This window comes from Vicia villosa, unplaced genomic scaffold (assembly GCF_029867415.1).
Source record: "Vicia villosa cultivar HV-30 ecotype Madison, WI unplaced genomic scaffold, Vvil1.0 ctg.005272F_1_1, whole genome shotgun sequence".
NCBI classification, from domain to species: Eukaryota; Viridiplantae; Streptophyta; class Magnoliopsida; order Fabales; family Fabaceae; genus Vicia; species Vicia villosa.
The window spans coordinates 44,242-69,871 of NW_026706599.1; the positions used below are offsets into that span (position 1 = coordinate 44,242).

Sequence of the window (25,630 nt, forward strand, 5' to 3'; positions counted from 1 at the left end):
TGAGGAATTTAGTAATGCATTTGTACATTCAATGGACAAAACCAACTTTGTTATATTTCTCTCCTTTTTGTTCGTAGTGGTCTTGATAAACAAAGGTATTAGATGAGTGGATGAAATTGAGGAATGTATGAATTTTGACCTCGACCCCTCGAATGGAACTTCACTTATGAATGACCTGTGAACATGGATTATGCCTTTTAATGAACAAATCTTTCAAACTCGAGTGCTTTAAACAACATCAATTCATTGACTAATTTGAACCGTTTGAATCCATGGTATCAAGCAGTCCCTTGAATGAGTGTTTCCAAATAGGTATTTCAACTTAACCTTCACTTTTTTTTTAAACCTTAACTTCCATCTTAGATCCAAGTCAACTTATATTGTAGGCAACGAGTAACAATGATGAGAACAAAAACTTCCTTAATCACAATGAATCCACAAGTTCATCTCTCATGCCATGACTCTCATTGGTATTTCAATCCACCATAACAATAGTGCATTGAAGAATCCTCAAGGGAGAAAGTATTGAAGCACATAAGAACACCTCGACCTGAAATCCAATGAATCTCTGATGAATTGACGATTGTAGACACTGTGTATAAGAACCATAGTCTTCTTGCCTCTGATGAATCCTCATAGGAAAACCTTGTAGCTTTAGGAGAAATAAGTCCACCATAAACGACCATACAAAAACCCTAGCTTCCAAGATCCTTGATCCAATGCAAAGTTATTTGATTAATGAATGTATGAATGTTAGATGGCCTAAATGAAACATGTATATTAATGGGATGTAAAAGCCAATTAGGAATAAATATGTGGGCAAATTTGGGGGTTCAACAGTAGGACCACGCAAAAATGTCAACATACTCTTTAAGAAGCTCTACCATCCTCTTCTTAACATCTTGACCAAGCAGTGCCCCAATCTTGACTTCTTTCTTATCTTCTTCAGAACCCAAGTTCATGACTTCTAACGGCTCTTTATATGGTTGAATGGTGTATTCCTCGTGCTCAAGCAGTCGGGAAATCTCATCAGGAATACATTCATCACTCTCTTCTTCCGCCTCATACACAGGACACTCGAAGTTAGGAGAGGGTGCAGGGTCATTACTTTCAACGGTTTTATTGATTAATTTGCACAAATGATTATTATTTCAGGAAAAGGAAAAATATATGCAAACATGTAATCGTGCAGATTATGGAAAATGAAAACATTTTTAAGGTTTTTTGTGTTACCACTTTCCAGAAAAAGCAAAAAGATAAAAAGCATGTATATGCAGAAACAAAATGACTTTTATTGATGATTTTAATGTTTGAAACAAACAGAAAAAAGCCCCAACAAACTTCACTTTCATCTTGGGCAGAATGAAAGGATTTTGGAAAAACATAAAAGCAAATTACTTTGAAGCATGAGTACACTCAGGAATGTCAATGATGATCCAATTCTTAATCATCTTTCCATGGGTCACAAAGTTTGGCACTTCTGGCTCTGGTTCGTCTTCAACAATAGCATTCACTTCTGGAGGAGTCTTCCCAAGACATCCATACACCATGTTCACAGCAGATGCTTCATGAGTCGGCAACGGATTGTTCTGCACATTTGGGCCAATATCACGGAAAGAAAGCATTCCAGAATGGACCAATCTCTGAACTTCATTCTTTAAGGACCAACAGTTTTCCAAATCATGCCCAGGAGCATTCTGATGAAAAGCACAAGTGGCAGCAGCCTTGTACCACCAAGGGAGTTTCTCTGGAACGGGAGGTGGTGACCTTGGTTGAACCAACTTCTTATGAATTAGAGCAGGATACAGTTCAGTGTACGTCATAGGGATAGGATCAATATTAACTCGAGGATACGGATTCTGCCTTGCTGGTTGTTGATTAACAGGAGCTACAGGCACTGAATTCACAACAGGAGTCACTGACGCCACTTGTTGAGATTGATTTCTGAATCGATTATTCCTCCCATGAGAAACAACATTAGCATCTGATTCTTTCTTCTTTTGGAATGAAGAACCAAACTTCTTCACACCACCAGCTGAATTATCATTCCGAACCAAACGTCCTTCTCGCACAGCTTCTTCCAATCTGACACCCATACCCACCATTTCGGTGAAGTCTACAGGAGCACTTGCAATCATCTTTTCATAGTAAAATGGACCAAGATTCTTCAGGAAAATCTTAGTCATCTCTTTCTCTTCCATCGGAGGAATCACTTGGGCGGCAACCTCACGCCATCTCTGAGCATATTCCTTGAAGGATTCCTTCTCTTTCTGCATCATAGCTCGCAATTGATCTCTATCAGGAGCCATGTCCACATTATACTTGTATTGCTTCACAAACGCCTCAGCTAAGTCATTAAAAGTGCGAATATGGGTGCTATCAAGGCCCATATACCACTTAGAAGCAGCTCTAGTCAAACTGTCTTGGAAATAATGGATCAACAGACGTTGATCATCAGTGTGAGTGGACATCTTTCTTACATACATCACCAGATGTGCCTGAGGACAGAAATTTCCTTTATACTTCTCAAATTCAGGTAACTTGAACTTAGCAAGCACTTTCACATTGGGAACAAGGCAAAGATCATGCACGTTCTTTCTAAACAGTTCTTTCCCACGCATGGCTTTCATCTCTTTCTGCAATTCTTCAAACTGATCTTGGAAACCATCCATTCTGTCATGAATTTCACTTGGAGCAGCATCATAAATGGGCTCTGGGACAAAAGGAACAGTATGAACAACAGGGGACGTGTTGACCATAACAGGAGTCAACAGACGAGTCATCTCAGGAACAGACAAATAACCTTCAGGCATGCCCCAGGGATATACATTAGGCATACGTTGCTGAGTAGCACCAGCAGGAACAGCAGGAATTGTTGTAGCAGCAATTTCAGAAATCACAGTGGTCTGACCCTGTGCTTGGGCATTGGGAGGAGGAACCTGATTCTGATTCTGATTTTGAGCAGCCATCAATGTCTCAACCAGAGCAGTGAGACGTTCCACACCAGATCTCAAAGTAATAACCTCTTCACGTAGCTCACGATTCTCTTGTTCAAGACCTTCCATCTTCTTCTTGCAGTTAGCTCGAGTGTTATACCGGTGAGACAGCTTGATTCTGTATGAAGAACACTGAATAAGACCTCGGGAATACTCTCGGAAGCAGGACCAAAATGCAGAATGATGCATGAAATGCAATGCAAATGATTTTTATTATTAATGGTTTTCAAGGAACTTTAAGACATTAATTGTAAACATTAGCAAAAAACATAAAACATAACAACATTCTTCATTAATAATAGAAAAGCTTAAAAAAGGATTCAAAGATCCAAAATTACAGAACAAAGGAAAAGCTAGAAACTAGAAGGGAACACTTCTGACGAAGATCCAACTCCTCTCTGCAACTTCCTACGGAGCTTCTCCAACTCATCTTCCTAAAAGGCCTTCAAATGAGCATTCTCGACCATCAGCTTATCAGCAACTTCCTTCCATGCAACTGAATCTTCTTGTTGTCTCTTTCGCTTTTCTCCATGTTGTTGAAGCAACTCTTCTTGATGACGAATCTGATCATCCTTTTCCATCAACCAACCGTCTTGGATATCAAGCATTTCATCCTTTTCTTTCAAATGTACCTTCAACTCTTTATTCTCCGTTTCCGAAGCATGAAACTTTTTCTCCCAAGCATCTTTTTCCAATCTCATCCTAGCCATGAGCTATAGATGCCCCTCACTACTCTCGATGGGAATAGCAGAAGATAATGGTGGAGCAATGGATAGAGATGGCTCCTCGAGTAAATAAGCCATCTGAAAAGTGTGAGCTCTAGCTTGAACCCAATCAGTGTAGTTTTTGAGAGCAACACATTGTTTCGTTCCCAAATGTCTCTTCCTATCAATATGGTGCCAAGCACGCACAAACCGATTTCTCATATTCGAATTTCCATCTTGATTAAGATAGAAGATTCCTGACACAAGAATACTAGCGGGTCGCTCCTTCATGGGGTAACAAAATTGACGCCTTGCAAGAATGGGGTTGTATGTAATTCCTCCTTGTATACCAAGAAGAGGTACATTAGGGAATTCTCCACAACTATCAATAATCTCACCAATGTCATAAGCAGGATTGTACCAATGGATATTCCCATTAGTAAGAGGCATGATCTTTTGAGACCATGAGAGACCATCAGGATTGTTCAAGAAACTCTTAGTCTGAGGTAAGTGCGAAATAAACCACTTATAGAGCAAAGGAGTGCAATAGTTGATAAGTCCACCTTTCTTATCAGTCCTATGGTGAATGGAATGATAAGTATCCCCAAGTAAAGTAGGCACGGGATTCCCAATCATGAAGTTCCGAATAGCATTAACATCGACAAAATTGTCAATGTTGGGAAAGAGTATCAAACCATAGATGAGCAAGGCCAAAAATGTCTCAAAAGCAATCATACTTCCTTTACTAGCCAACATAGAAGCCTTTCCAATCAAGAACTTAGAAGTCAACCCCCAAATTCCTCCTTTTTTGGTCATGTTTGCTTTCACATCTGATATTTTCAACTGAAGAAGTTCTGCTATCTCATCAACCTGAGGCTCTTTCTCCAGACCACTAAACGGTATGTCATTCGTAACTGGGAAACCAATCCAATAAGAATACTCCTCCAAAGTGGGCATAAGCTGATAATCCGGAAAGGTGAAACAATGATAAACTGGGTCATAAAACTGCACAAGAGTCTCAAGAATCCCCTTCTCCACTTTGGTCTTCAAGATAGAGATCAATTTCCCATAACGGTTTTTGAAGTTGTCAAGATTAGGAATCAAAGTTTCTAGCTCTTTCAATTCCTTTGCACTTGAATTCCTGAAAGTGTACTTCTTGATGCTTCTCTTTTGATCCATGGTACCTGTGATGTTTACAAAGAAAGTCTCTAAGTTCCTTGAAAACCATTTGTGAAGGTCATTTTTATGAATGCATGAATGCATGGTTTATGCATCAATCACAATCAAGAGCACACAAGATCACATCAAATCACACAAAATCACACAGTCCAGGTTCTTAGGTTCGACGTCACGAGCATGGAGCCATGGGTCTACCCATCCCACAAGGCGTGATCTAAGGAGTTTTGTACCTGCCAATCGGGTTTTACAAAGGTTCCCAGAATTTTCAATCTTCTATCGGATATTACCGGCACGCACAATTGCTCATGGGCGCCAACAATATGCCTAAAAAGACCTCGTCTGAGCGTAGTATCGCATGACAACAAGCTCAAATTGGTACTTGATCTTGTTTCTGCACTACATCCTAAAAAGGCTTAGATTGGTTAAAAAGGTTCTAGGCCATTCAGCTTCTACGGACACTCACTATTGAAAGTAATAGCGTTATCACGATGGTTCGTAACAACCTCTACTACCTTCCATGAGGCCTCCACTGATTGGGGTTCCACCATATGACGCTCATGGTAAGGATTGCTCCTGACATGCGACTATTGTTCTTACCACCTCCTATCTCAAGTTACTCACCAAAGTTCGGGTTAGAACTTTGTCTCATCACAGAGGAACCATCGAGCACCAAAAAGAAAAAAGAAAATAAGCAAACAAAGCACACAACAAATATATACAGATAAACACACAGATAAACAAAAATAGGCTTAACACACTTAAAACTGGATCCCCAGTGAAGTCGCCATTTTTCTGTAGCGGGGAAAATCTGATATCGAAGCCATGGGATTGACTCGAATCGATATTTCAGTGAAAGTCGCCACCGCGCTTTATTATTTCCAAAGGAAAAGGGAAAAGAACGAATAAAACCCAAAGTTTGTTTTTTAAAACAAAAAGAAGAGATCTTAGGTACGGGTGTTGTTTATACAAGGGGAAGGTTTTAAGCACCCCTCATATCTGTGGTACTCCACAGGAACCTTTTTGAAAATCTGTGTCGTGTGTGCTAAAAACGGTTTGTTTTATTTTTTAAAATAAGCTCGGCAAGACATTAAGCCTTGTGCCTACATACCTCCTCGGTGCAATGGAGAAGTCAGAGCTAATGTAGTTCCGCTTAAAGGGAAAAACGTTTTTAAAAAAACGAATAAACACTTTATCGTCGTCGGAGAGAAATACTCAGCCATTGATCTTGAGCATGAGAACAAATGAGTTCTTTGCTTCGCAAATGAAAGAAGGGCTCCAACTCGGATAAAATCGACGAGTATGCCACTAGCTCTCTCACGCGGAAAAGATTTCATTATATCAATCAATTTCAAAATCGTGGGGTATAACCACTCGTTCCGACAATTAACAGTGTCTAACCTTTTGAAGAAAAAGCCACTAAGGGCAAAAGATATTTTAAAGAAAAGGTTTTGAAAAGGTTTGCAAACATAAAAAGGTTTTTGAAAAAAGGGAGAAGATTTTGAAAATTTAAGAATGGGAGGAGACGAAGAGGCTATCCTATTGCGTAAAATAAAAGCTAAGGAAAGAAACAGTCTAACCGAAGAAGAAGCCAACACTTGACATTATGAGGCAAGGTAGATTTCCCATCCTTTGGACTTATCAATACCAAACCAAAACATTACCACTTGGGGATCCAGATGAACTTATTATCTTAGCACCATTTCGCATTAAGCACATTAAAATTTTGACGAATATCGGGCAGAGTAACGGCTGTTTTCGGGTAAAATCCTTATATCAATGCCTTGGAATTAACCATCAAGGGCTTTCAAGGAAATACCTGCACACACAAACAGACAACAATCCAATGCCAGCCAGACAGAATAACAGCATAGTAACAATATCATGAGGGTCCAGAGGTACTAAGTCCATAAGTCCGAATCTCCAATATGCTAGGGATAGTAACCAATAGTCCGAAAGAGAGCCTTAAACGTTTTTTAGATTTTATTATTTATTAGTGTTTTAGCATAAAAGTAAAGTATGGTCCAAGTGGACAAAAGAAAATGGCGGAAACATAAACATAGCGTCCAAATGGACAAAGAGAAAATAGCGGAATATAAATATGATGAAATGATAAAATAAAGCGATAAAGCGAGAAATATAAAGAGCGGTATAATAAAGTGCGGAAATTAAAGTCAATTGTTAGATGTTAAAGATAACCATCTTGAAACTTGTCAAGTATGTTGTCAAAGTTAGTAATGAAGATCGATGGTGAGTGAAGGATGTACTCGGATTTAAATTCAATAGAAATTTATCAGAAGCTTGATAAAATCATAGCGACTACACGATAAACCTCCATAAGTCTTAAATCAACCGCATACAATTCTCTTCCATATTTGATCTTTTTGATTCGGGACACGAAATATTGCGCTATGTTAAGCAGATCGCCAAGTGATTTATGTAGAAATCACCCTACAACGAGGCCGGTCAAAACTTTATGTGCTAATGCATGCGAGAGAAGCGATATGTAGATCACTCTCCGAAAGCAATACCGCACGAAAAGAAAAAATGGTGAGTGATCTAGTCTTTACCAAGAATCCATAAGAATTCTCAAGGTATTAAGACTTTCATCGATCAAAATAAAGAGAAACAAAAGATGGAACTCCATTAAAAGCTCCTTTCATTCATAATTTCAATCACTTAATATTGCGGATTCGGATTCTCATCCTATCGACGCCCTAAGTCCATTGAAATTAGAGAGAAATTAGGCCTCTAACTTGTGATTCAAAGAAAATATCAAAAGAAAGGAGTAGAAGATGAGTTAGAACCAAAAATAAGTCAAAAACCACAAAAACAAGCATTATGTCCAGATGTAAATCGATTTGCACAGAGTGTAAATCGATTTGCATAACTCTGTTTTCAAATCTGCGCAGTTTTTCAGTTGTGTAAATCGATTTGCACCAGATGTAAATCGATTTGCACAACACAGTTTTCAAAGAAAATATCAAAAGAAAGGAGTAGAAGATGAGTTAGAACCAAAAATAAGTCAAAAACCACAAAAACAAGCATTATGTCCAGATGTAAATCGATTTGCACAGAGTGTAAATCGATTTGCATAACTCTGTTTTCAAATCTGCGCAGTTTTTCAGTTGTGTAAATCGATTTGCACCAGATGTAAATCGATTTGCACAACACAGTTTTCAAAAAAACAGCAAATAAAGAGAAGAAAACTTGTTTAAACATAAAACCAAACACCTTGTGATCTTGAATCAATTTGTGCACGAAAATGTATCAATTAAGCAAGCAAAACTCATCAATGTAGCACCAAAGGTGCATCAAGCATAAACAACAATGGATCACATCTTGAATTATGGAATGGATCTAGAATTTTACCAAATCTTTCACAAACTTTGAATCTTCTTCAAGAACACACAACCACAAGCCTTGATCTCTCACAATTGATGAAGAAAAAGTAGTGTTTATGTTGAGGTTTAGCTCTAAATTAGTGAGGTTCAAGATGTGACTCACTAATTTGTGTGGAAGAAATGAGAGCTTTGAGTGAGGGATTTGGAAGAGGTGAGGAGAGAAAGAGCAAGAGTTTTCTTGGCTATCAAAGCTTGAAAAATGAGGAGGGGAGTGCCTCAATTTATAGCAATTAGGCTTGGGAAATTTTGTGGCTTGGAGTTAGGATTGGAAAATAGAATTAGGCTTGGGAAAAGGATTTGGAGCCAAAAATGAAATTCAATGGTCTTGATGCAATCACATGAGGGTTTATGATTAAATGATGTAGAGAATCAAATGTAAGAACTAAGTCATGCTTCCCATGCTTGCAAATGATGTCAACACTTTTAAAAAGCTGAAATTTGCCTTTATTTTTCCAAATTCGCACTGGTGCAATCGATTTGCACCTTATGCAAATCTATTTACATTGCTGAAAAAGGCAAAATCTGGGGCAAAAACAGTTATGCAAATCGATTGCTGTCTTATGCAAATCGATTTGCACTGATGGCAGAAGCAAAATCTGGTGCAGAATCAGTTGTGTAAATCGATTTACACCTTATGCAAATCGATTTGCACAGTGAAATTGTTGAAAAATGCTCCTTTGATGGGTATTTTGACTTGGTACCTACAAAACACAAACACACAAAAGCACAAGGCAATATTTTTGGTATTTTGGTTAGTAAAACAATATATACAAGACTAAAACATGGGTGCTCGATGATTCCCTTGCAGATGAATTGAGCACAACATCACAAGTAGAGTTCTAAGTTAAAACTTCTTGATTGATAAATGATGTGTGATCTTAGGGTCAAAAATTGGGGTATGACAGACACTAAGCATTTGTAAGAATAACATCCTTATGTGAGGGGAAATCACAGAAGACAAAGATTATAAAGAAAGCCTTATGATGACTAATCCAAAGCTTGTACTTATGCTTTCATTCACTCGTTCCTCGTAGTCAGGAGATGAAGATTTTTAAGCTTTTCCATTTCTAGATTTTGAATCCACTTACTAATTTGTTTGTGCTGATTGACTGTAGGAATAGAAAGATAGAGGGAAAGGTAATAAACTTACTTGTGTTCAATAAATTTTTTAAAACATTTCTTATAAACAGATCAAATCAGACTTAAATAGATCAGATCATATGCCTTTGTAGTAGATCTGACATATTTCTCATCCCTAATAGTAGTGCAGAGTCGACGATTATAAAAGAATACGTGACATCTCGCTTATTTACTTTTAAATAAATTATAAAGTCTTATTTAGAAAAACAATAAATTATAAATAAAATTGTTAAAGCAAAATGTATTATAAAAATTAGGCTAAATTACAGTTTTGGTCCCCCTAATTTTATGTTTTCACGATTTTAGTCTCTCTATTTTATTTTTAAACACTTTTGGTCCCTCATCCTCACTTTGGCTACAAAAAACGCTTATGTATTACATTTTAAAATATGTTTTTTGGTCCCTCATCCTCACTTTTGGTTCCTCATCCCCACTTGAGGATGAGTTACATATTTTAAAATGTGACACATAAGTATTTTTTTAAAGCCGAAATAGGGATGAGAGACCAAAAGTGTTTAAAAACAAAATAAGAGGACTAAAATCATAAAAACACCAAAATTGGGGATCAAAACTGTAATTTAGCCTAAAAATTAATACTGAAATTTGATATCTTCTTTATATGCCAGCAAATTACTATATTACCTTTATTCAAAAACCAATTATAAGTTTTAATTATCATTTATTAATCAATTGAATCTAACATTTTTAATTGATAAACTCAATTTACATATCAATTATCAACCCGAGTCCATAAGAATTTAATTCAAATTAGTAACAAACTAGTGCATACGCACGAGTACGGGTTCTGATTTAATACGAACATTTGTTTATATATTATATTTATTTTAAATCAAAAACAAAATATAAATAAAAAATTTTGGATTATAAATTTTATTTTTTATATATAAAAAATGTATATAATAATTTTATTTTTTATATATAAAAAATGTATACAAATTTTATTTATGTTTAATTATCATTTAAAAAAATATTTAAATAAATAGTAAATTTTCGTATCTAAAAATATTTAAATTAACAATAATTTTTGTTCTCATATACCATTTTTATATCAAAATAAAAATTCAATTTATGTGGACAATTATCCTCAATCCTCACGTAGTTTCGCCAATACCAACCACTAAGATGTCTACAAATCTCTTACACAAAACCAAGGGTCCAGATTCATTCAACAAACACACGTGTACATCATTAAGAAACCCAACCACGAGATCTGCTCAATTCAGTTTCATCCTATCATCGCCTAGATGAGGAAAAGATCGAGTGCTCCTCACACATTCAATAGGGTTCTGACTTCACCGCCGTCGTAAATATCCTCCGGTTAGGGTTCCGACTATCGCTGAGGGTGCAGATCGTGAAACGTTCCTGTAGCTTTCTGCTATCAAATTTTTACCTTGAGCTCAAATATTGGCTAATGTAATGTTGAATTTGATTTTTTATTTGAATTGAGTTTCTAGGGATTTTGTTTGGTGAATTCAATTCCATTGCTTGATGCATTCATTTGTTTTTTATTCTGTTGTTTTGTTGTTGCAGGGAAATTTATCACTTGAAGTCAACAAATATATAGTGGATTTTTCACCTGCATGAGTTGAAGCAAATGGTATTTAACTATCTTATCATGAGGTTTATTGAGGGTTCAATGGTTGGTAATATGATTAAGTACATGTAGATGTAGATCAAACTATATATTTGTTTGAATCCAATCCCTTATTTTCTGATTACATTACGGTGTCATACAATTGTCGGACACTGACACGTGTCAGATGTGACACGCCTGCTCTTAGAGGTGTTTGTGTTTCATAGATATACCATGCTTCTGTTAGATACACAGTTAAAATAGGGGCTTAAAGGAAAACGGTTTGTGTTATAAAGCTACTTTTAAATGAGCTAGTTAGGAAGTCTGTGAATTTCTTAATTGATTAGGATGCTCAAACTTGAGGGATAAGTAAATTGTAGGAGGTATATTTAAACCATTTTAATCCCGTTTTTAGACTTAATGTTTAGTCTATGAGAATCTTAGCAACTTGTAATAAAACTAGTTCTGTGACACAACCCAAACTTAAGTTTATCTTCTTCTTTTTTGTTTCTTTTTCAATCTTTGATTGTCTCGGTCCTACTTCCTATCAATTTTTCATCATATGCTCTTGTATCAACCACATTAAGCCATGCAAAAGAGTACTTCATCCACGCCAAGGGTGAATAAGCAAAGTTGTAATACTAGTGGACATGTAATAAAAGCACGGAAAGTAAAGAAAAGAGGCTGGGGATGCTAGGTAGCATTCTACTATACAACTGGGATTCATTAGGTTGAGACTCTGGAATTTACCGAAGGAAATATGGAAAATCATTGGAATTATATAAGACCAAAAACGAGTTTTATCCCATTTCTACTTACCAAACCCTTCTTCTATAGCCCATAGGGCATTATGGAACTTGAAGGAGAAATCATTAAGAACTTCACCTGTTCATACTAGTAGGGCTATAATCACATGGTACTACTACCGTAATTAACTTATCATTGCCTAAGTTAACCCAATTACCTATAAAAAAGAATCACTTGTGAAATTCACGCAATGGTTTATTTATAATAAATCACCCTTCCCCTTGTATTTTATAGAATGCAATAATAGGCAATGGTTTATTTATAATAAATCACCCTTCCCCTTGTATTTTATAGAATGCAATAATAGGCCGCCCTTTCCCCCTATATTCTGCCATGTTGGGAAACTTATAGCACCATTTTGCCATTTTTAAAACTAGCCGACTTTATCATATGCTAGTTGGATTGATTGAATGAAATAGATATATCAATTAAATTTATTTTAGATGCACAGATGTATATGAAGCATTGTTGATTTCTTTTATTTTTTCTGCAGTCTTTACAAAACAAGGGATTCTGGATGGTAAAAGGATCTGGACATGTTAGTGACAGAGAGCCGGTATTTGATAATCACTCCAAAACTGAACCAAAACGACCTCATCAATGGTTAATTGATGCAACTGAAGGGGATTATTTACCAAACAAGAAGCAAGCAATAGAAGATGCAAATGAAAGATCTAGTTCTGGATTTTCAAATGTAAATTTTACTCAGTGGGAGAACAATCATAATTTCAATTCAGTTCCAAACCAATTTATTGATCGGTTATTTGGATCTGAAACTAGGCCTGTCAATTTCTCTGAAAAGAATACTTATGTTTCAGCTGATGATTCTAATGTGAGGTCAAATTTGATCTCCAATCATTATGGAGATGATGCATCTTTTGGCTTGTCTATATCTCATTCTGCTGAAGATTCTGAACCATGTATGACTTTTGGGGGAATCAAGAAAGTCAAAGTGAATCAAGTTAAGGATTTCGACATTGTACAAGCTCCAGAGGGACATGACTATGATAGGCAGGGTAAGGGTGATCTACATCAAGCCTATAATGGGGAAATTGAGACGACATCTGGGTCAATAGGGCAAGCCTTTGACAAGGATGGCAATGTCGCTTTACTGGGACTCACCTATGGCAGAGGGGATGCCCATATAAGATCGTTTGGTACCCCCTTTGGCAAAGGAGATAACAACACAGTCCTATCAATTGGTGAATCCTGTAATAAAGAGGACAAAAATATAATTTCTTTTGGTGGCTTCCCAGATGAACGGGGCGCTATCTCTATGGGCAGGGCTACTACAGACTATGAACAATTATATAATCAATCATCAGTTCATGTGTCAACAACAGGCCATGAGAAAGAGTTGGATGCATCAAATTCCGGTGTAGTTGAAAGTACTCCTTCGGTAGCAACAATAAAGCCTGAATCTGTGACCAAGAATAAACAAGATATCAAAAGGAAAGAATCTCCAACCACCTTCCCAACTAATGTCAGGAGCTTGATATCTACTGGTATGCTTGATGGTGTTCCTGTGAAGTATGTCTCAGTGTCGCGGGAGGTAATATTTGGTCTTTGTTGTCGATTATTTCAAATAGTGTGAAATTCTACTTTATAAGCTATATTCCTGTGAATGAAGGAACTTCGTGGGATTATAAAAGGCTCTACCTATCTTTGTGGGTGTCCGTCATGTAACTATTCTAAGGTTAGTAATTCCTTGGTATACACTCTGACCCGACACCTTAATAAAGGTTTTCAAATTACATAAAACCTATAGATTACTTATTGATTGATGCTTTATATTATTAGGGTCTCAATGCTTATGAGTTTGAAAGGCATGCCGGTTGCAAAACAAAACATCCAAACAATCATATTTATTTCGAGAATGGGAAGACCATTTATCAAATAGTACAGGAATTGAGGAATTCTCCGGAGAGTTCATTGTTTGACACAATTCAAACTATTTTCGGTGCACCAATTAATCAGAAAGCATTTCGCATTTGGAAAGGTAAAGAAATTCCTGACCCCTTCACTTTAAACAAAAACTAACTAACTTCTGCAAGATAAAGACGAGTTTTATTATTTGGTATGTCACTAATCCCATTTTTTAACTCTCGTGTAAATTGGTCTTCAGAATCATTTCAAGCAGCAACACGCGAGCTTCAGCGTATTTATGGAAATGAAAGACGCAACCTCTAAGTCTCAGCCACCTTTTTGCAAACTTAACATAGGTTATCTTCTAGTGTGAATAGCAAGATACATCAGTTTTCAGTATTTTTCTTGTAACTTTGTTTAGCTCCATGGCCTTTGGTGCTTTGTGTACCTTAGTGGCATTGCTTAAAAAATTGGTAACTTTATGTAACTTTTGTCCAAATAATTGCAAAATGGCCGAGTATAGTTTCGAGAAAGCTGATGTTCTTGGGTGATCGAAGGATCAAAACTTAATAATTTCGAGGAACTGGACTCCTGAGTAGTGTCATGTAACTTTTTTATTTGTATTCAAAATTACACAAGGAAAATTCACTTGAATATTTTATTAGTTCCTTATGGGTTGATGGATTCTTGATAGGGTCATAGATAGTTTCTGCTTTGTTTGAGTGTTTGTTCTCGAGAGGATCATAAAGAGTTTCTCTGTTTGCCTGTGCGTTTGTTCATTTTGGTTGAATTAGGCATGAATGTGGTGCAATTTGGATCAGTTTTGAAGAAATAAAACCATCTAAGCTAAAAATAAAATCAAAATGTGTTTCCGTTGGTTTGGATGGCTCAAATAACATCATCTGATATAAAGAATATTGTATTGATGTTTTATGGGTTGATGGATTCTTGAGAGGATCATAGATAGTTGCCATTTGCTTGGGCTTTTGTTCTTAAGAGGATCATAAATAGTTTGTTTGCTTGGGCGTTTTAAGATAATCTAAACCAATCTAATCTAATTAATTGTAGTTTAATTTGAATATTTAAATTACAATTTTATATTAAAATACTTTAAAATAATGTTTGATGAAAATATAACATGCTAAAAATGAATAAATCAAGATTGATGATAATTGATTATTTTTTAAACATATGAAATGGTTAAAATTAAATTGAATAGTATAAATATTATTAAAGAATTTAAAATTAACTAGGAGATAATTGATAAAAAAAATTATTAAAATTTAGGTTAAACTATAATATTAATCTCTTTATTTTAGTCAATTTACAAAATCAATCATCTATTTTATAAACAGTTTTCTGCTACACTATGTTGCAAAAAAAAGTCTAATGATTTGGATGTAGAACAATCCATGTGGATTGATGAATGACTTGTCATTAGTTATAAAATAATAACAAATTAAAAAATAAGTTTAAAAAAAATAAAAAAGTAATTAAGAATCTTAAATTTCATATGTGAAACTCATTCAATTCTTTCTCCAAACATTTTCATTCTTGTTCAACCTTTCTTCTTCTTCTTTTATGACAATCTTATTCTGCAACTATCGTTGACTTTTTCCACCTTGTATCAACTTCAAACTCACCTTGTCGTCGTCATCAATTTATGGGGCCTGCCTAATCAAGGATAAAATTCCAACTAACACCAAACCATAAACAAAACCACCAACATCAAAACAAGAACAACATAAACCAATCCAGAACAAAATGAAAGAATCAAAAGGAAATGAATTGGACAACTTTGATGACTTTAGTATAAATAGAAGATACATGTGATTAAAATAAATTATTTTGATAAGAAATAATGTTTGATTTAGAGAGAGAAACAAAATCACTTAATACAAAGTCATCCAAACTTGTCTTATATGTGTCCGCCTTTGTGAGTGAACATTTCTTTTACAATTAGATTAAGGGTGACAAATCAGCATGTCTGTCTCAATTAAGTTTGTTTTGTAAAAATTAAAAAGAAAATATAGAACAGAACAGGGTGCGCTTTGTTGAAAGCGTGAGTCTAAAATTTTGCTCTGTCTCGCAAAAGAATGAGTGTGGAATGGGGCACATCCGCGTACATTGCAGTTTTTAAGATTAAAAATTGCAAATTTTCATATTAATGTTAGTGCAAAAACCCACAAAAGTCTGCAAAAAAATTTAAGGAGGCGGAACAGACATATTAAAGATGTTGGCCTGACCCTCCCGCAAAAAATTGCAGTCAAAACGGAATTAGACATATTATAGATGTAAGCCTACAACGTTGACCTCCACAAAAAAATGCAGACAAAACGTACATGCTCGACAGACCAGACTCGTTTTACCATCTTATACTATTTTACCTTCCAACTTTTGCTTCTTTTTCCTTGAATATCATATCTTTTCTTTCTTTTGTTTCATTATTTATATTCATCCAAACAAGAAATATCGGAGAAATTGTTTCCCTTTCCTCTTTGTTTCCTCTAATGCGATTGCATATCTTTTCTTTCTTTTGTTTAATTATTTATATCCCATTCATTTGAGGCTTCTTCGATTGTTTTTCTATTTCATTTTATCTATTCACATGTGATAAACAAGAACTATTTGAGAAATATTACATAAGGGATGAAGATGAAACAAGATAATTTCTTAATGCATCTTTATAGAGTGTACCACGTCTCTGAATACCCTAAATTGTCTTTTGGAGATGTATCTCCGAACGAGCCATAAGAAATTTTAAAAAATTAGTTCGGATATGCATATCCGAAAATACCCAAATACGTTTTGGATATGCATATCCGAAAACATGGCTAGACAAAATAGTTGACAGAAACATAATTTTTTTTTACTTTTTTAAAAAAGAATTAATATCGATTTGATCTGTAATTTGGTTAAACCGTTAATAAATACGCAAACAAAAAACAATAAAACAAACACAATGAAGGTAGGTAGCATTGTTTTGATATAGTGAAAAATAATACAAATGTTGTTCAGAAAGTACGAAATGTAAAATTAATACATCGGCAAATAAAAAAGAAGGACATAGCTTACTGCGTATGCCTTATCCTAACCCCCTGACCCCTTCTCTACCTCTTGTATCCCGCAACACTCGAAGCCTCGTCAACCATCCTTTCTACGATGGCCACCGCTTCAGGACCGCCTCTCTCAATCACTCCTAAGTTCAAAGCTTCTTGCCAAATAAACTGTAGTGGCATAGTCATCTTGGGTTTGCTGGTTCTCCAATATCTCCTCATAGGTTGGCCTAGGTGGATGACCAAGAGCTTCTGGTGTCATGATAGGGTGTGACACTCTGTAGAACCATGTCAAGTATCCCTCCGCACAATGCCAGCAACTTGATGTTAGCATCATCTAATACTCCCCTGGCACCATATGACGCTCTCAATCTTGACAGATGTCATCGAGATCCCGACGGACAACTGTGTTAGAAACGACCTAAAAGGGAGATCTGGGGATGGTCTGTACATAGCCAAAATGTCGCATGCATCGCTCAAGAAGATACCTGACCATAATGTTACTCACAGATGCCAGCCACCCTGAGTATAATGAGATGGGATCGAAGGGGACCATCTCCTAGTGATCCTCGTAAGGAATCCACTTGATGTCATAGTGAAAATTCCGACCAAGATACACCCAGAACAGCAGCACAACTAGAGCTGTCAAATAGGCCGGCCCGGCCCAGCCCGCTTCGGCCCGGTGGGCCAACGTGTTTTAATGGGCTGGCCCGGCCCAACCCAATTGCTAAATGGGCCACATAAAATGAGCCCGGCCCATTTTTCAAAGGCTCGTGCGGCCCGATAGGCCAGCCCGGCCCGTATTTCAATATTATAATTTTAATTTTATAAAAAGAATGTAATAGATAAATGCAATACAACATAAGTAAAAAGTCATCATAAATGTATATAAGTGATGTTTAAAATATTTATCCACAAATATATATATATATATATATATATATATATACCACAAAATCATCCATATAAAAGTATAAAGTAACTTAATATTATCACCAATACTTATCAAATTTTTTCTACATCTCACAACCATTTCCTTGATCACATCATTTTGAAAATATATGTTGATCCTCTTTAACTTTTCTTTATGACTTAAAAACACATTTATAAAATCATATCTTATCTCAATCTTTTTAATGGGCCAGCCCGAAGCCTGCTTGGCCCGGCCCATAAAAAACATAGGCCCCGTGGACTGGCCTAAAAAGACAGGGTCATCTTTTTTTAAGGTATTTTGCGGCCCGACCCACGCTAAATTGTAGGGCTTATGGGCCGGCCCAATGGGCCGAGCCCATTTTGACAACTCTAAGCACAACAACATTATTCCCTATTTGCAAGAGGTACATGGAAGCCCGCGGTAACTCTTCACGATAGTCCTCATCAAAGTAGAAACCATGAATGCGGTGGAAGTGGAAAATGATCCATCCCTGAAAAACAAATAAGAGCTATGTAAGAACAAAATATTAAAACCAAATTAAAATTAATAGTTGAAATAAAAAGTACCATTAGCAGTTTGCAAGAGCCCGTCAACTGCCTTGTCCTCCAGTTAGAAGCTTTATTCAGCTTTTGGTATAGTTATACCAAACAACCGGCCCCCTAGTTCCACTCGCTAACTGAATTCAAATCAAAGAAGTATTGGAGGTATGCAACATCCACGTAGGTTGCACTTTTGTTCACAAAAATGGACGTGTCAACTAAGAACATGAATTAACACCGTAAAGCACAAGCATGGTGGTACTAAACAAAAAAATCATTGTCCTCGCTCGCAGATGCTTCTGTCGCATTCAGGTGCTCTTCATATAATGTCGTCGGGAAGGAGAACTTGGCATGAGCTCCATTAGTTGAGGCATACTGGTCCAAAGCGTGTTCTGGATGAACTCTCAGATATTCGACCATCCATTCAATCGCATCGTTACGACTGATTTGAGAGTGGTTAAGTAACCTCCCTCTAATAGGAAGGTGTAGCATGCATGCGACGTCATCTAATGAGATCGTCATTTCTCCAACAAGAAGGTGGGAAAATGAGGTTTCCTTGTGTCATCTCTCGCAAAATGCCTCCTGCATGGCGTGGCTGATAGTCTCATAACCGGAACAACATAGTCTGACAAGTCCGGAGCCAAGGATGACCTCCCTGAACCAATCTTTTCGGGACTGAACAAGATCAAATATTTTCCGCGTGTGGTTCAGGGGCTTTAGGACTGGTCTTTCCTGTAACAATAAAAATTAATATCAATGTTAGTCGTTAACATATTTGCGTGTGAAACATTGGATGAAAAATTGTAAACAAAAATACTTCTCATGTCCAAACATGCGGAGCGGTATGGATGTCCTAATATATCAAAAGGGAGGTGTCATAGGACCTCTCGGGTACTCCTGGACAGACCTCTCGGCAACCTGCCTCATTGTTGCATGTAGTTATGCAGCCTGCGTATCAGGAGTAGCATGTATCAAGAGGAACCTATGCTTGAACATGTTCATCCTCGGGCTCCTGCTTATTATCCCCGTGATCCCTAGACGAGGACGCATCATCCAGACGACTCCTCGGGGCCCTTCTAGACTGCTCAAATCTCTCACGCCGAGCGGATGCTGTCTGGCTTGACCTGCCATGTCTCAATCTAGCGTTCTCAGCCATATTTATGAAAAAATAGCATTAACTAAAAAAACATTCGGGTAATGAAACAATGAAACAAATATGAAAGAAAAAACTCAGACAACATTTCGGATTGGCATGTCCGAAAATTCCTCAAAGGGGATTTCGGATATGCACATCCAAACACCCCTACGAACAGTCATGGATGAACATATGCGTGTTTTTGCCCTAAATGCCTCCATAAACTTTAAATAAAGACCCAAACAACCACATTTTCTAAATTAAACTTCTACATACATGCAATGTACAACAAATGATTCGGAAAAACTTATTCAAAATCGGAGCTTCTGAAAACTTGTTAAAATGGGTAGAAGAAACACTTGCTTCGGTAACACTTACTCCGTTCAAGTATCGAAAAAACTTGCTTCAGTAACTTGCTCAAAATAAAGGATTTGGAGATTTTGTGAATGGAATAGAAAGAGTTCAAAGAACATGAAGTATGAGGGATTCTATCCGCCTTAAATATATACTTCAAACCGATTCAGATATGCATCTACGAAAACCTCCTAAACTTAAATTATGGAGTTGACTCGGAGATGCATACGTGAAACTCTCCTAATTTTGGAAAAAAAGATTGTTTCGGAGATTCATATCGGTAAACCCCTCAAAAAAATGTAATGTGGGGAATTCGAAATACTTATTCAAATTTTGGGAGTATTTTAAAATTTTCGCTAAGAACCTGAAGGCATAGGGGGTGCTCTAAGTAATTCTCAAGAAACAATGGCACATAATGCAACAACTTTGGGAGAAACTCATCAAATTTAGGTTTTTTTTTTTCATTTGAGAAAGAGAGAGGGGGGAGTAATTTGTTTTTTTCTTTAATCTGCTACTCGAGAAGGATGAAGAAGATTGAAAGAGAATAAATGGAACATTGTTTTCCCTTCTAAAATTAGAGATCAAAATTATAATTTAATCTAAAATTTCTATATGCAATTTGGTTCAATTTTCAATATAAAAAAACCAGTCAAACTAGATTTTAGAAAAACACATAAATATGAGCTTAATAATATTATTTTGAATCAAGTTGAAATAAGACAATTTCGAAATATGTATATCAACTCACAACTACACGCCATAGATAAGCACGTTTATACAGTGAAATAACAGGTATGTCCCAATCCCAACCAAACAGATGTATGTAGTTAGTTAGACATTCATTCACCACAATCACATTCAGTTTTTTGATTCAATATAAGTCCAAAACTACTTATCAAGCACAGAATTAATAAATAATGACACAATGAAATCGTTAAAACCACAAGTCAGCATCATGATTATCATACAAGTAATTTCTTCTTCAATAATCTTCCCACCACCAACTAACTTGTAAAATGTTATCTTCAACCACAACAAGCTGACTTTTGTGCAGCCTGTCCAGCTCCTGCTGCAGAGTCTTGGTTGATTTTGATTGTTGTCGGCTGCAATAAAAAAAATATAACGACACATTCAATCGACTTGTCAGAAAGAGAGTCGGGGACTTGGAACAGGTGAAAGATGTTAAGATACTACCTCGGCCTTGTTGTCAGTGTCAGCAAGCCTTTGTTTTATGTCTCTTGCTATGGAAAAGAAAACTTCCTCCACATTTAGATTTGTCTTTGCACTCTGCAGTGGAGCATTTTTCATGAGCATAGCAACATAGAATTTAAGGAAGTTTCCGTTTCTTTCATGTAATAAATCACTTACAGTTTCAAAGAATTTGATTCCATATTCATCAGCCAGTGCTTGGCCTTTGGACGTTGGCACAGCCTAAAATGACAATCGCAAACATCACAAATCTGATACGAATAGAATTCATACAAAGATACGGAAAAAGGGGCTTGCAGATGTAATTGATTAACTTATGTAAACCAAAAAATTAGTCCATAAAGTATAAGTCTTTCTCCAAAAAGAATGTGTTGCTAACTAACCGAATTAAGTAAGCACCACAAGGTATCCCCACGGCTTAAGCCCTCTATTAAACTAATCTGAGTCAACAGCGGGATATCGGGTTTGTCTTTTACTGAGACTGGACTACCTCCCAAATAAGCGACTCCAACAATCGAACTCGGATTCTTGTTTGGGAGAGTCATGTTGCCAACTCTCCCAACACCATGCACTCTTTCTACAATTTAGATATGACACACGGACACAGACATGATACCGGCACTGACATGTCGATAACGGTAAGAATTTTGAAAAAATAAATAAATTGAACGTAATCACGAGTGTCAGGGTCGTGTCGGTGTCCGACACAGACACGGATCCGCCTATTTTCAAAGGTGTCGGTGCTACATAAAGTATATGAAAATCTGCAATTCAATCTCTAACATCTTCATCGCAAGGACTAAATTGACTGATATTATATACTTTAAGGACTAGTTGTGTTGCATACTTTAGGGGCTATAACTTAGAGAGAGATACATTAGGGACTAAATTGATGATATTAGATCAGAATTCAACCCTCTTCAAACCTCATGCAACCCGTCAACAAAAGTCTTTACTTCTCTAACGGTAACATGGTTTCTTTAACATCCTCAATGATGCAATTCAACCGATCAGTAAGTTGGCATATACCATTATCAGAGTACATTTGACAATTGTAAAGGTTTCTTTTTCAAGCCTATGTGCTTTTAGATTTATAGCTCATTTTGTTCAAAATCAATTTTGTGTTACGAAGATATTTGATTTAGTCATGTAACTCCACTCATAAATAGGAAGAGACGACCCAGAGAGTTTGTTATGGAGCACGGAAAGGGGAGAAAGCAGAAGGAGCGGGAGAAAAATAACATAAAGCATCATTAAACATTGCCAACAAAGTTTGCATGCATACCCTTTTGCTTTCGTCCATGTCTGCTTTGTTCCCTACCAGTATTTTGTTAACATTATCCGAAGCATGTTGCTCAATGTTGCGAATCCAATTCCTGATATCTGAAATTATCATAAGCTAAGTGAATATCCCAATGTGAAATTAAATTTTAAGTTTTGCACAAATCAATATAATTCAAACTAAAGCAACATTAAGGAGCATTACTGTTAAACGATGCTTCATCTGTAACATCATAGACAAGCAATATCCCCATAGCACCACGATAGTAAGCTGCAAAAAACAAAGATTTTACAAAAGGCCAGTAAGTGCTACAATCCAGATGCCAACAGCCAAACATTCATCAATATTCAACAATCATAAACCTTACCGGTTGTAATTGTCCGAAACCGCTCCTGCCCTGCAGTATCCCAGATTTGGAGCTTGATCCTTTTGCCATCAAGCTCAATGGTTCTTATCTTAAAATCAATGCTGCATTACAAAAGTACTCACACGATGTTAAAGAAACCTCCGTCAAACAAAACTCTGCAGTTTTACTACTAAACCGTAAAATCATACCCTATAGTAGTGATGAAACTGGTTGTAAAAGACCCATCAGAAAAACGCAAAAGAAGACAACTCTTTCCAACACCTACAATGAACATATAAATATAAATCAAGGCATGTTTCACACAAAACAAACCTAATTACCCCAATATTTGTAAAACAAAGTATCTCTGCAGAGACTAATAACTCGAGATAACTAAGATTCATTTAGAAGACTCAATTATGTGAATTAAACAAATCACAAACGGATCACATAAAAAGTCAACACCAATTTACAAAACAACCTCTTCATAACACAAACAATGATAGAAATGCTGGGTCAAATCAAACTAGATCAAAATTTCAAATTTCAAATTTCAAATTTAAAACAAATCTAAACTAAAAAACCATTATAAAAGAAGGAAGAATAAAATATATTTACCGCTATCGCCGATCAAGAGAAGCTTGATGAGGTAATCGTAATCGGCACGAGCCCTTGCCGGTGGAGCAGCCATGAAAACGAAAGAATGTAACGAAAATGGTGTTGTTTTTTTCTGTATGAAAAAAATTGAAAGATGGTGTGAGAGAGAGAGAGAAGTGGGAGAGAGAAGTGGATCTCCTCCAAAGTTCAAGAGTAAAGGAACATGGAGATTTTAGAGAGAAAATAACGGTGCTTAGTTTTTGGAAAAATAAATAAAAAAAAATAAAAAAATAATAATTAGGATTGACGAGAAGAGAAGAAAAGACAGAGATGATTATAACCTTGTTTTGTACTATGAAGCTGTCTCTCCTATAATTGTGCTGTGTGTAGGTCTTCTTTTCTTCACTCTCGCTCCTCTTTCTCTCTCTCTAACTTTTATTTATTGTTGCTTTGTGTATATGTGCAAGGTCATGCCAGCAATTGTGCTCCCTATGCAGCCAGATACAGACTTGCAAACAAGAATTTGATCGTTTCTTATTTATTAGCAAGTGCTATAAATGAATACCTTATACACTTTCTTTTTACTACTTGTATGTCACAAAAATTTAGAAAAAGTCGTATAAAATAAAATAATAAAAAAGATAATACCATGTTCTTATTATATATCTATAATATAAAATAAAAAAAAGTTGTTTTGGATAATTCAAATATTGCCTTTTAGTTTTTATTTGACACATCATTAAATTTGGGGGAAAAAATGGAATAGCCATGTTTAAAATAAAAAATACCAAAAGAATCAGGTTTTGATAAAAAAAATTATCTAGATAAGCAGGTTTGGGGGAGCCTTACACATAGGAGTCACCCCCATAGCGTCATAGTTGAAAAATTTGTATGAATGCGCCACTTGGGGTGGCGCAATGTGGAAGGCAAAATTAGGGTTTCCCCTTTGTGACGCCTATGTACATATTTTGTACATAGGAGCCATATGGGATGGCTCCAATGTGTTAGGGTATTTTCTATATACCCCAATCTTCGTTCATTTTCACATTTTTTTTCACCGTTTTCGCACATTCTCTTCGATTTTTTTCGTCATGGCGGATTTGACGATTTTTAAGAGAAATGGTCATGTGTTTTACTCAGCTGTGAAATCTCCGATTAAAATGAAATTTTGGAGCATTCATTCCATAGATCATCTGAAGAGGTCATTGTTGTGCTGGTTAGACGGGGAGTACGAAGCTGGTGAAAGCATCAAACGAATCCAGAGGCAGAGAACGAGGACGTCAATTATCACGGGAAAAATCGAACATTGGTGGGTTGAAGTTAAGAACGAAGTTGATGTCATGACCATGATGCAAGACACAGATAACATCTTTTTGATGGTTGTGATAACGTAAAACTGTACTTGTTAAATTCAGTTAATTTACATTTGTGTTGTTGTTGTTTAGAGTTGTTTGTGTTGTTGTTGTTTAGAGTTGTTTGTGTTGTTGTTTAATCTTTGTTTGTATATGTACAATTGTAACACCAATATGTTTCGAGGTCGGATTTATGGGGTTCTTGTGATTCCTCGAGATATTGGGAATGGGAATCATAAGAGAAATTTGGGTGCGGTTCCTCGAGATATTGGGAATGGGAGTTGTAGAAAAAATTTGGGTGATACATCTACCTAGGATTATAAGATAAATATTTTTTATTTATTTATTATTTTTTTAATGCCTTAGTCTATACGGTGTAACAACGGAGTTAAGAAATTGACTAAATTGGTCCCCGACAACGGCGCCAAAAACTTGATGCGTCCGCAAGTGCACGGATATATCGAAGTAATATAAAAGATTGTCGAACCACAGAGACCAATGTCAACCTACTGTAATCTATTGTTACTTTGTAAAGCTAAGGCTAATGAATGTTTGATTGAGGGGAACCTAAGAACTAAAACTGAAATAAAACTAAGATTAAGATAAATATAGGAGAAGAGAGACCGGAATGTGATTCTGCGTACTTCGGGAACTCTGTAATTCATTGGCTTATAAAAATGTTAAAAACATATTTAGTAGAAAATATTAGCTTAAAGACTAAACCTCACACTCTCGTGGTTTTGAATAAAGTCACGCTCCTTAACCGTAGGATATTGCTCTCGCTCGCCCACTTAAATCAAGGAACGCGGTTTGAAAACTAAACAAGTTCTAATTAATCCTAAAGCGCTCTCGCTGTGTTTAGGATTAATGCCTAATTTTTACTATATGGTTCGACCCCCACGCTCTCGCAGTGCCGGTTCGAACCTTAATAGATTTCTCACTCTCGTGACGAAATCGTGGTAGGTAACATTTCACTCTCGTGACAAGGTTACCTAAATTAATATTAAAAACATAAACCAAAATATAATTTTATAATAATAACTAAGCCAACACAATAATTACTGAGTTCCGTCGGTGACGACGATCCTCACACACCGGACTCAAAACAATTTAGCTGGACATAGAATTTAGCGTAAACA

General features: G+C 36.2%; 2 protein-coding genes across 2 annotated transcripts; one reads left to right on the forward strand and one right to left on the reverse strand.

Moving 5' to 3' along the window:
* Positions 1-10,620: 10,620 nt before the first annotated feature.
* Positions 10,621-14,341, forward strand: LOC131642560 (uncharacterized). Its single transcript, XM_058912800.1, has 6 exons — positions 10,621-10,854; positions 10,972-11,038; positions 12,315-13,373; positions 13,452-13,517; positions 13,622-13,820; positions 13,947-14,341. The coding sequence occupies exons 2-6, from the start codon at positions 11,036-11,038 to the stop codon at positions 14,009-14,011; spliced, it is 1,392 nt and encodes a 463-aa protein (XP_058768783.1). The 5' UTR covers positions 10,621-10,854; positions 10,972-11,035; the 3' UTR covers positions 14,012-14,341.
* A 6,073-nt stretch (positions 14,342-20,414) lies between these two features.
* LOC131642559 (ras-related protein RABE1c-like) lies at positions 20,415-23,671 on the reverse strand. The gene is made up of 9 exons (XM_058912799.1): positions 23,481-23,671; positions 23,161-23,272; positions 22,752-22,824; positions 22,564-22,664; positions 22,401-22,466; positions 22,200-22,297; positions 21,074-21,136; positions 20,900-20,992; positions 20,415-20,808 (listed from the first exon to the last, which is right to left on the reverse strand). Exons 2-9 carry the CDS (start codon positions 23,231-23,233, stop codon positions 20,731-20,733), a joined length of 645 nt encoding a protein of 214 aa, XP_058768782.1. The 5' UTR covers positions 23,234-23,272; positions 23,481-23,671; the 3' UTR covers positions 20,415-20,730.
* Between the last annotated feature and the right edge of the window lie 1,959 nt (positions 23,672-25,630).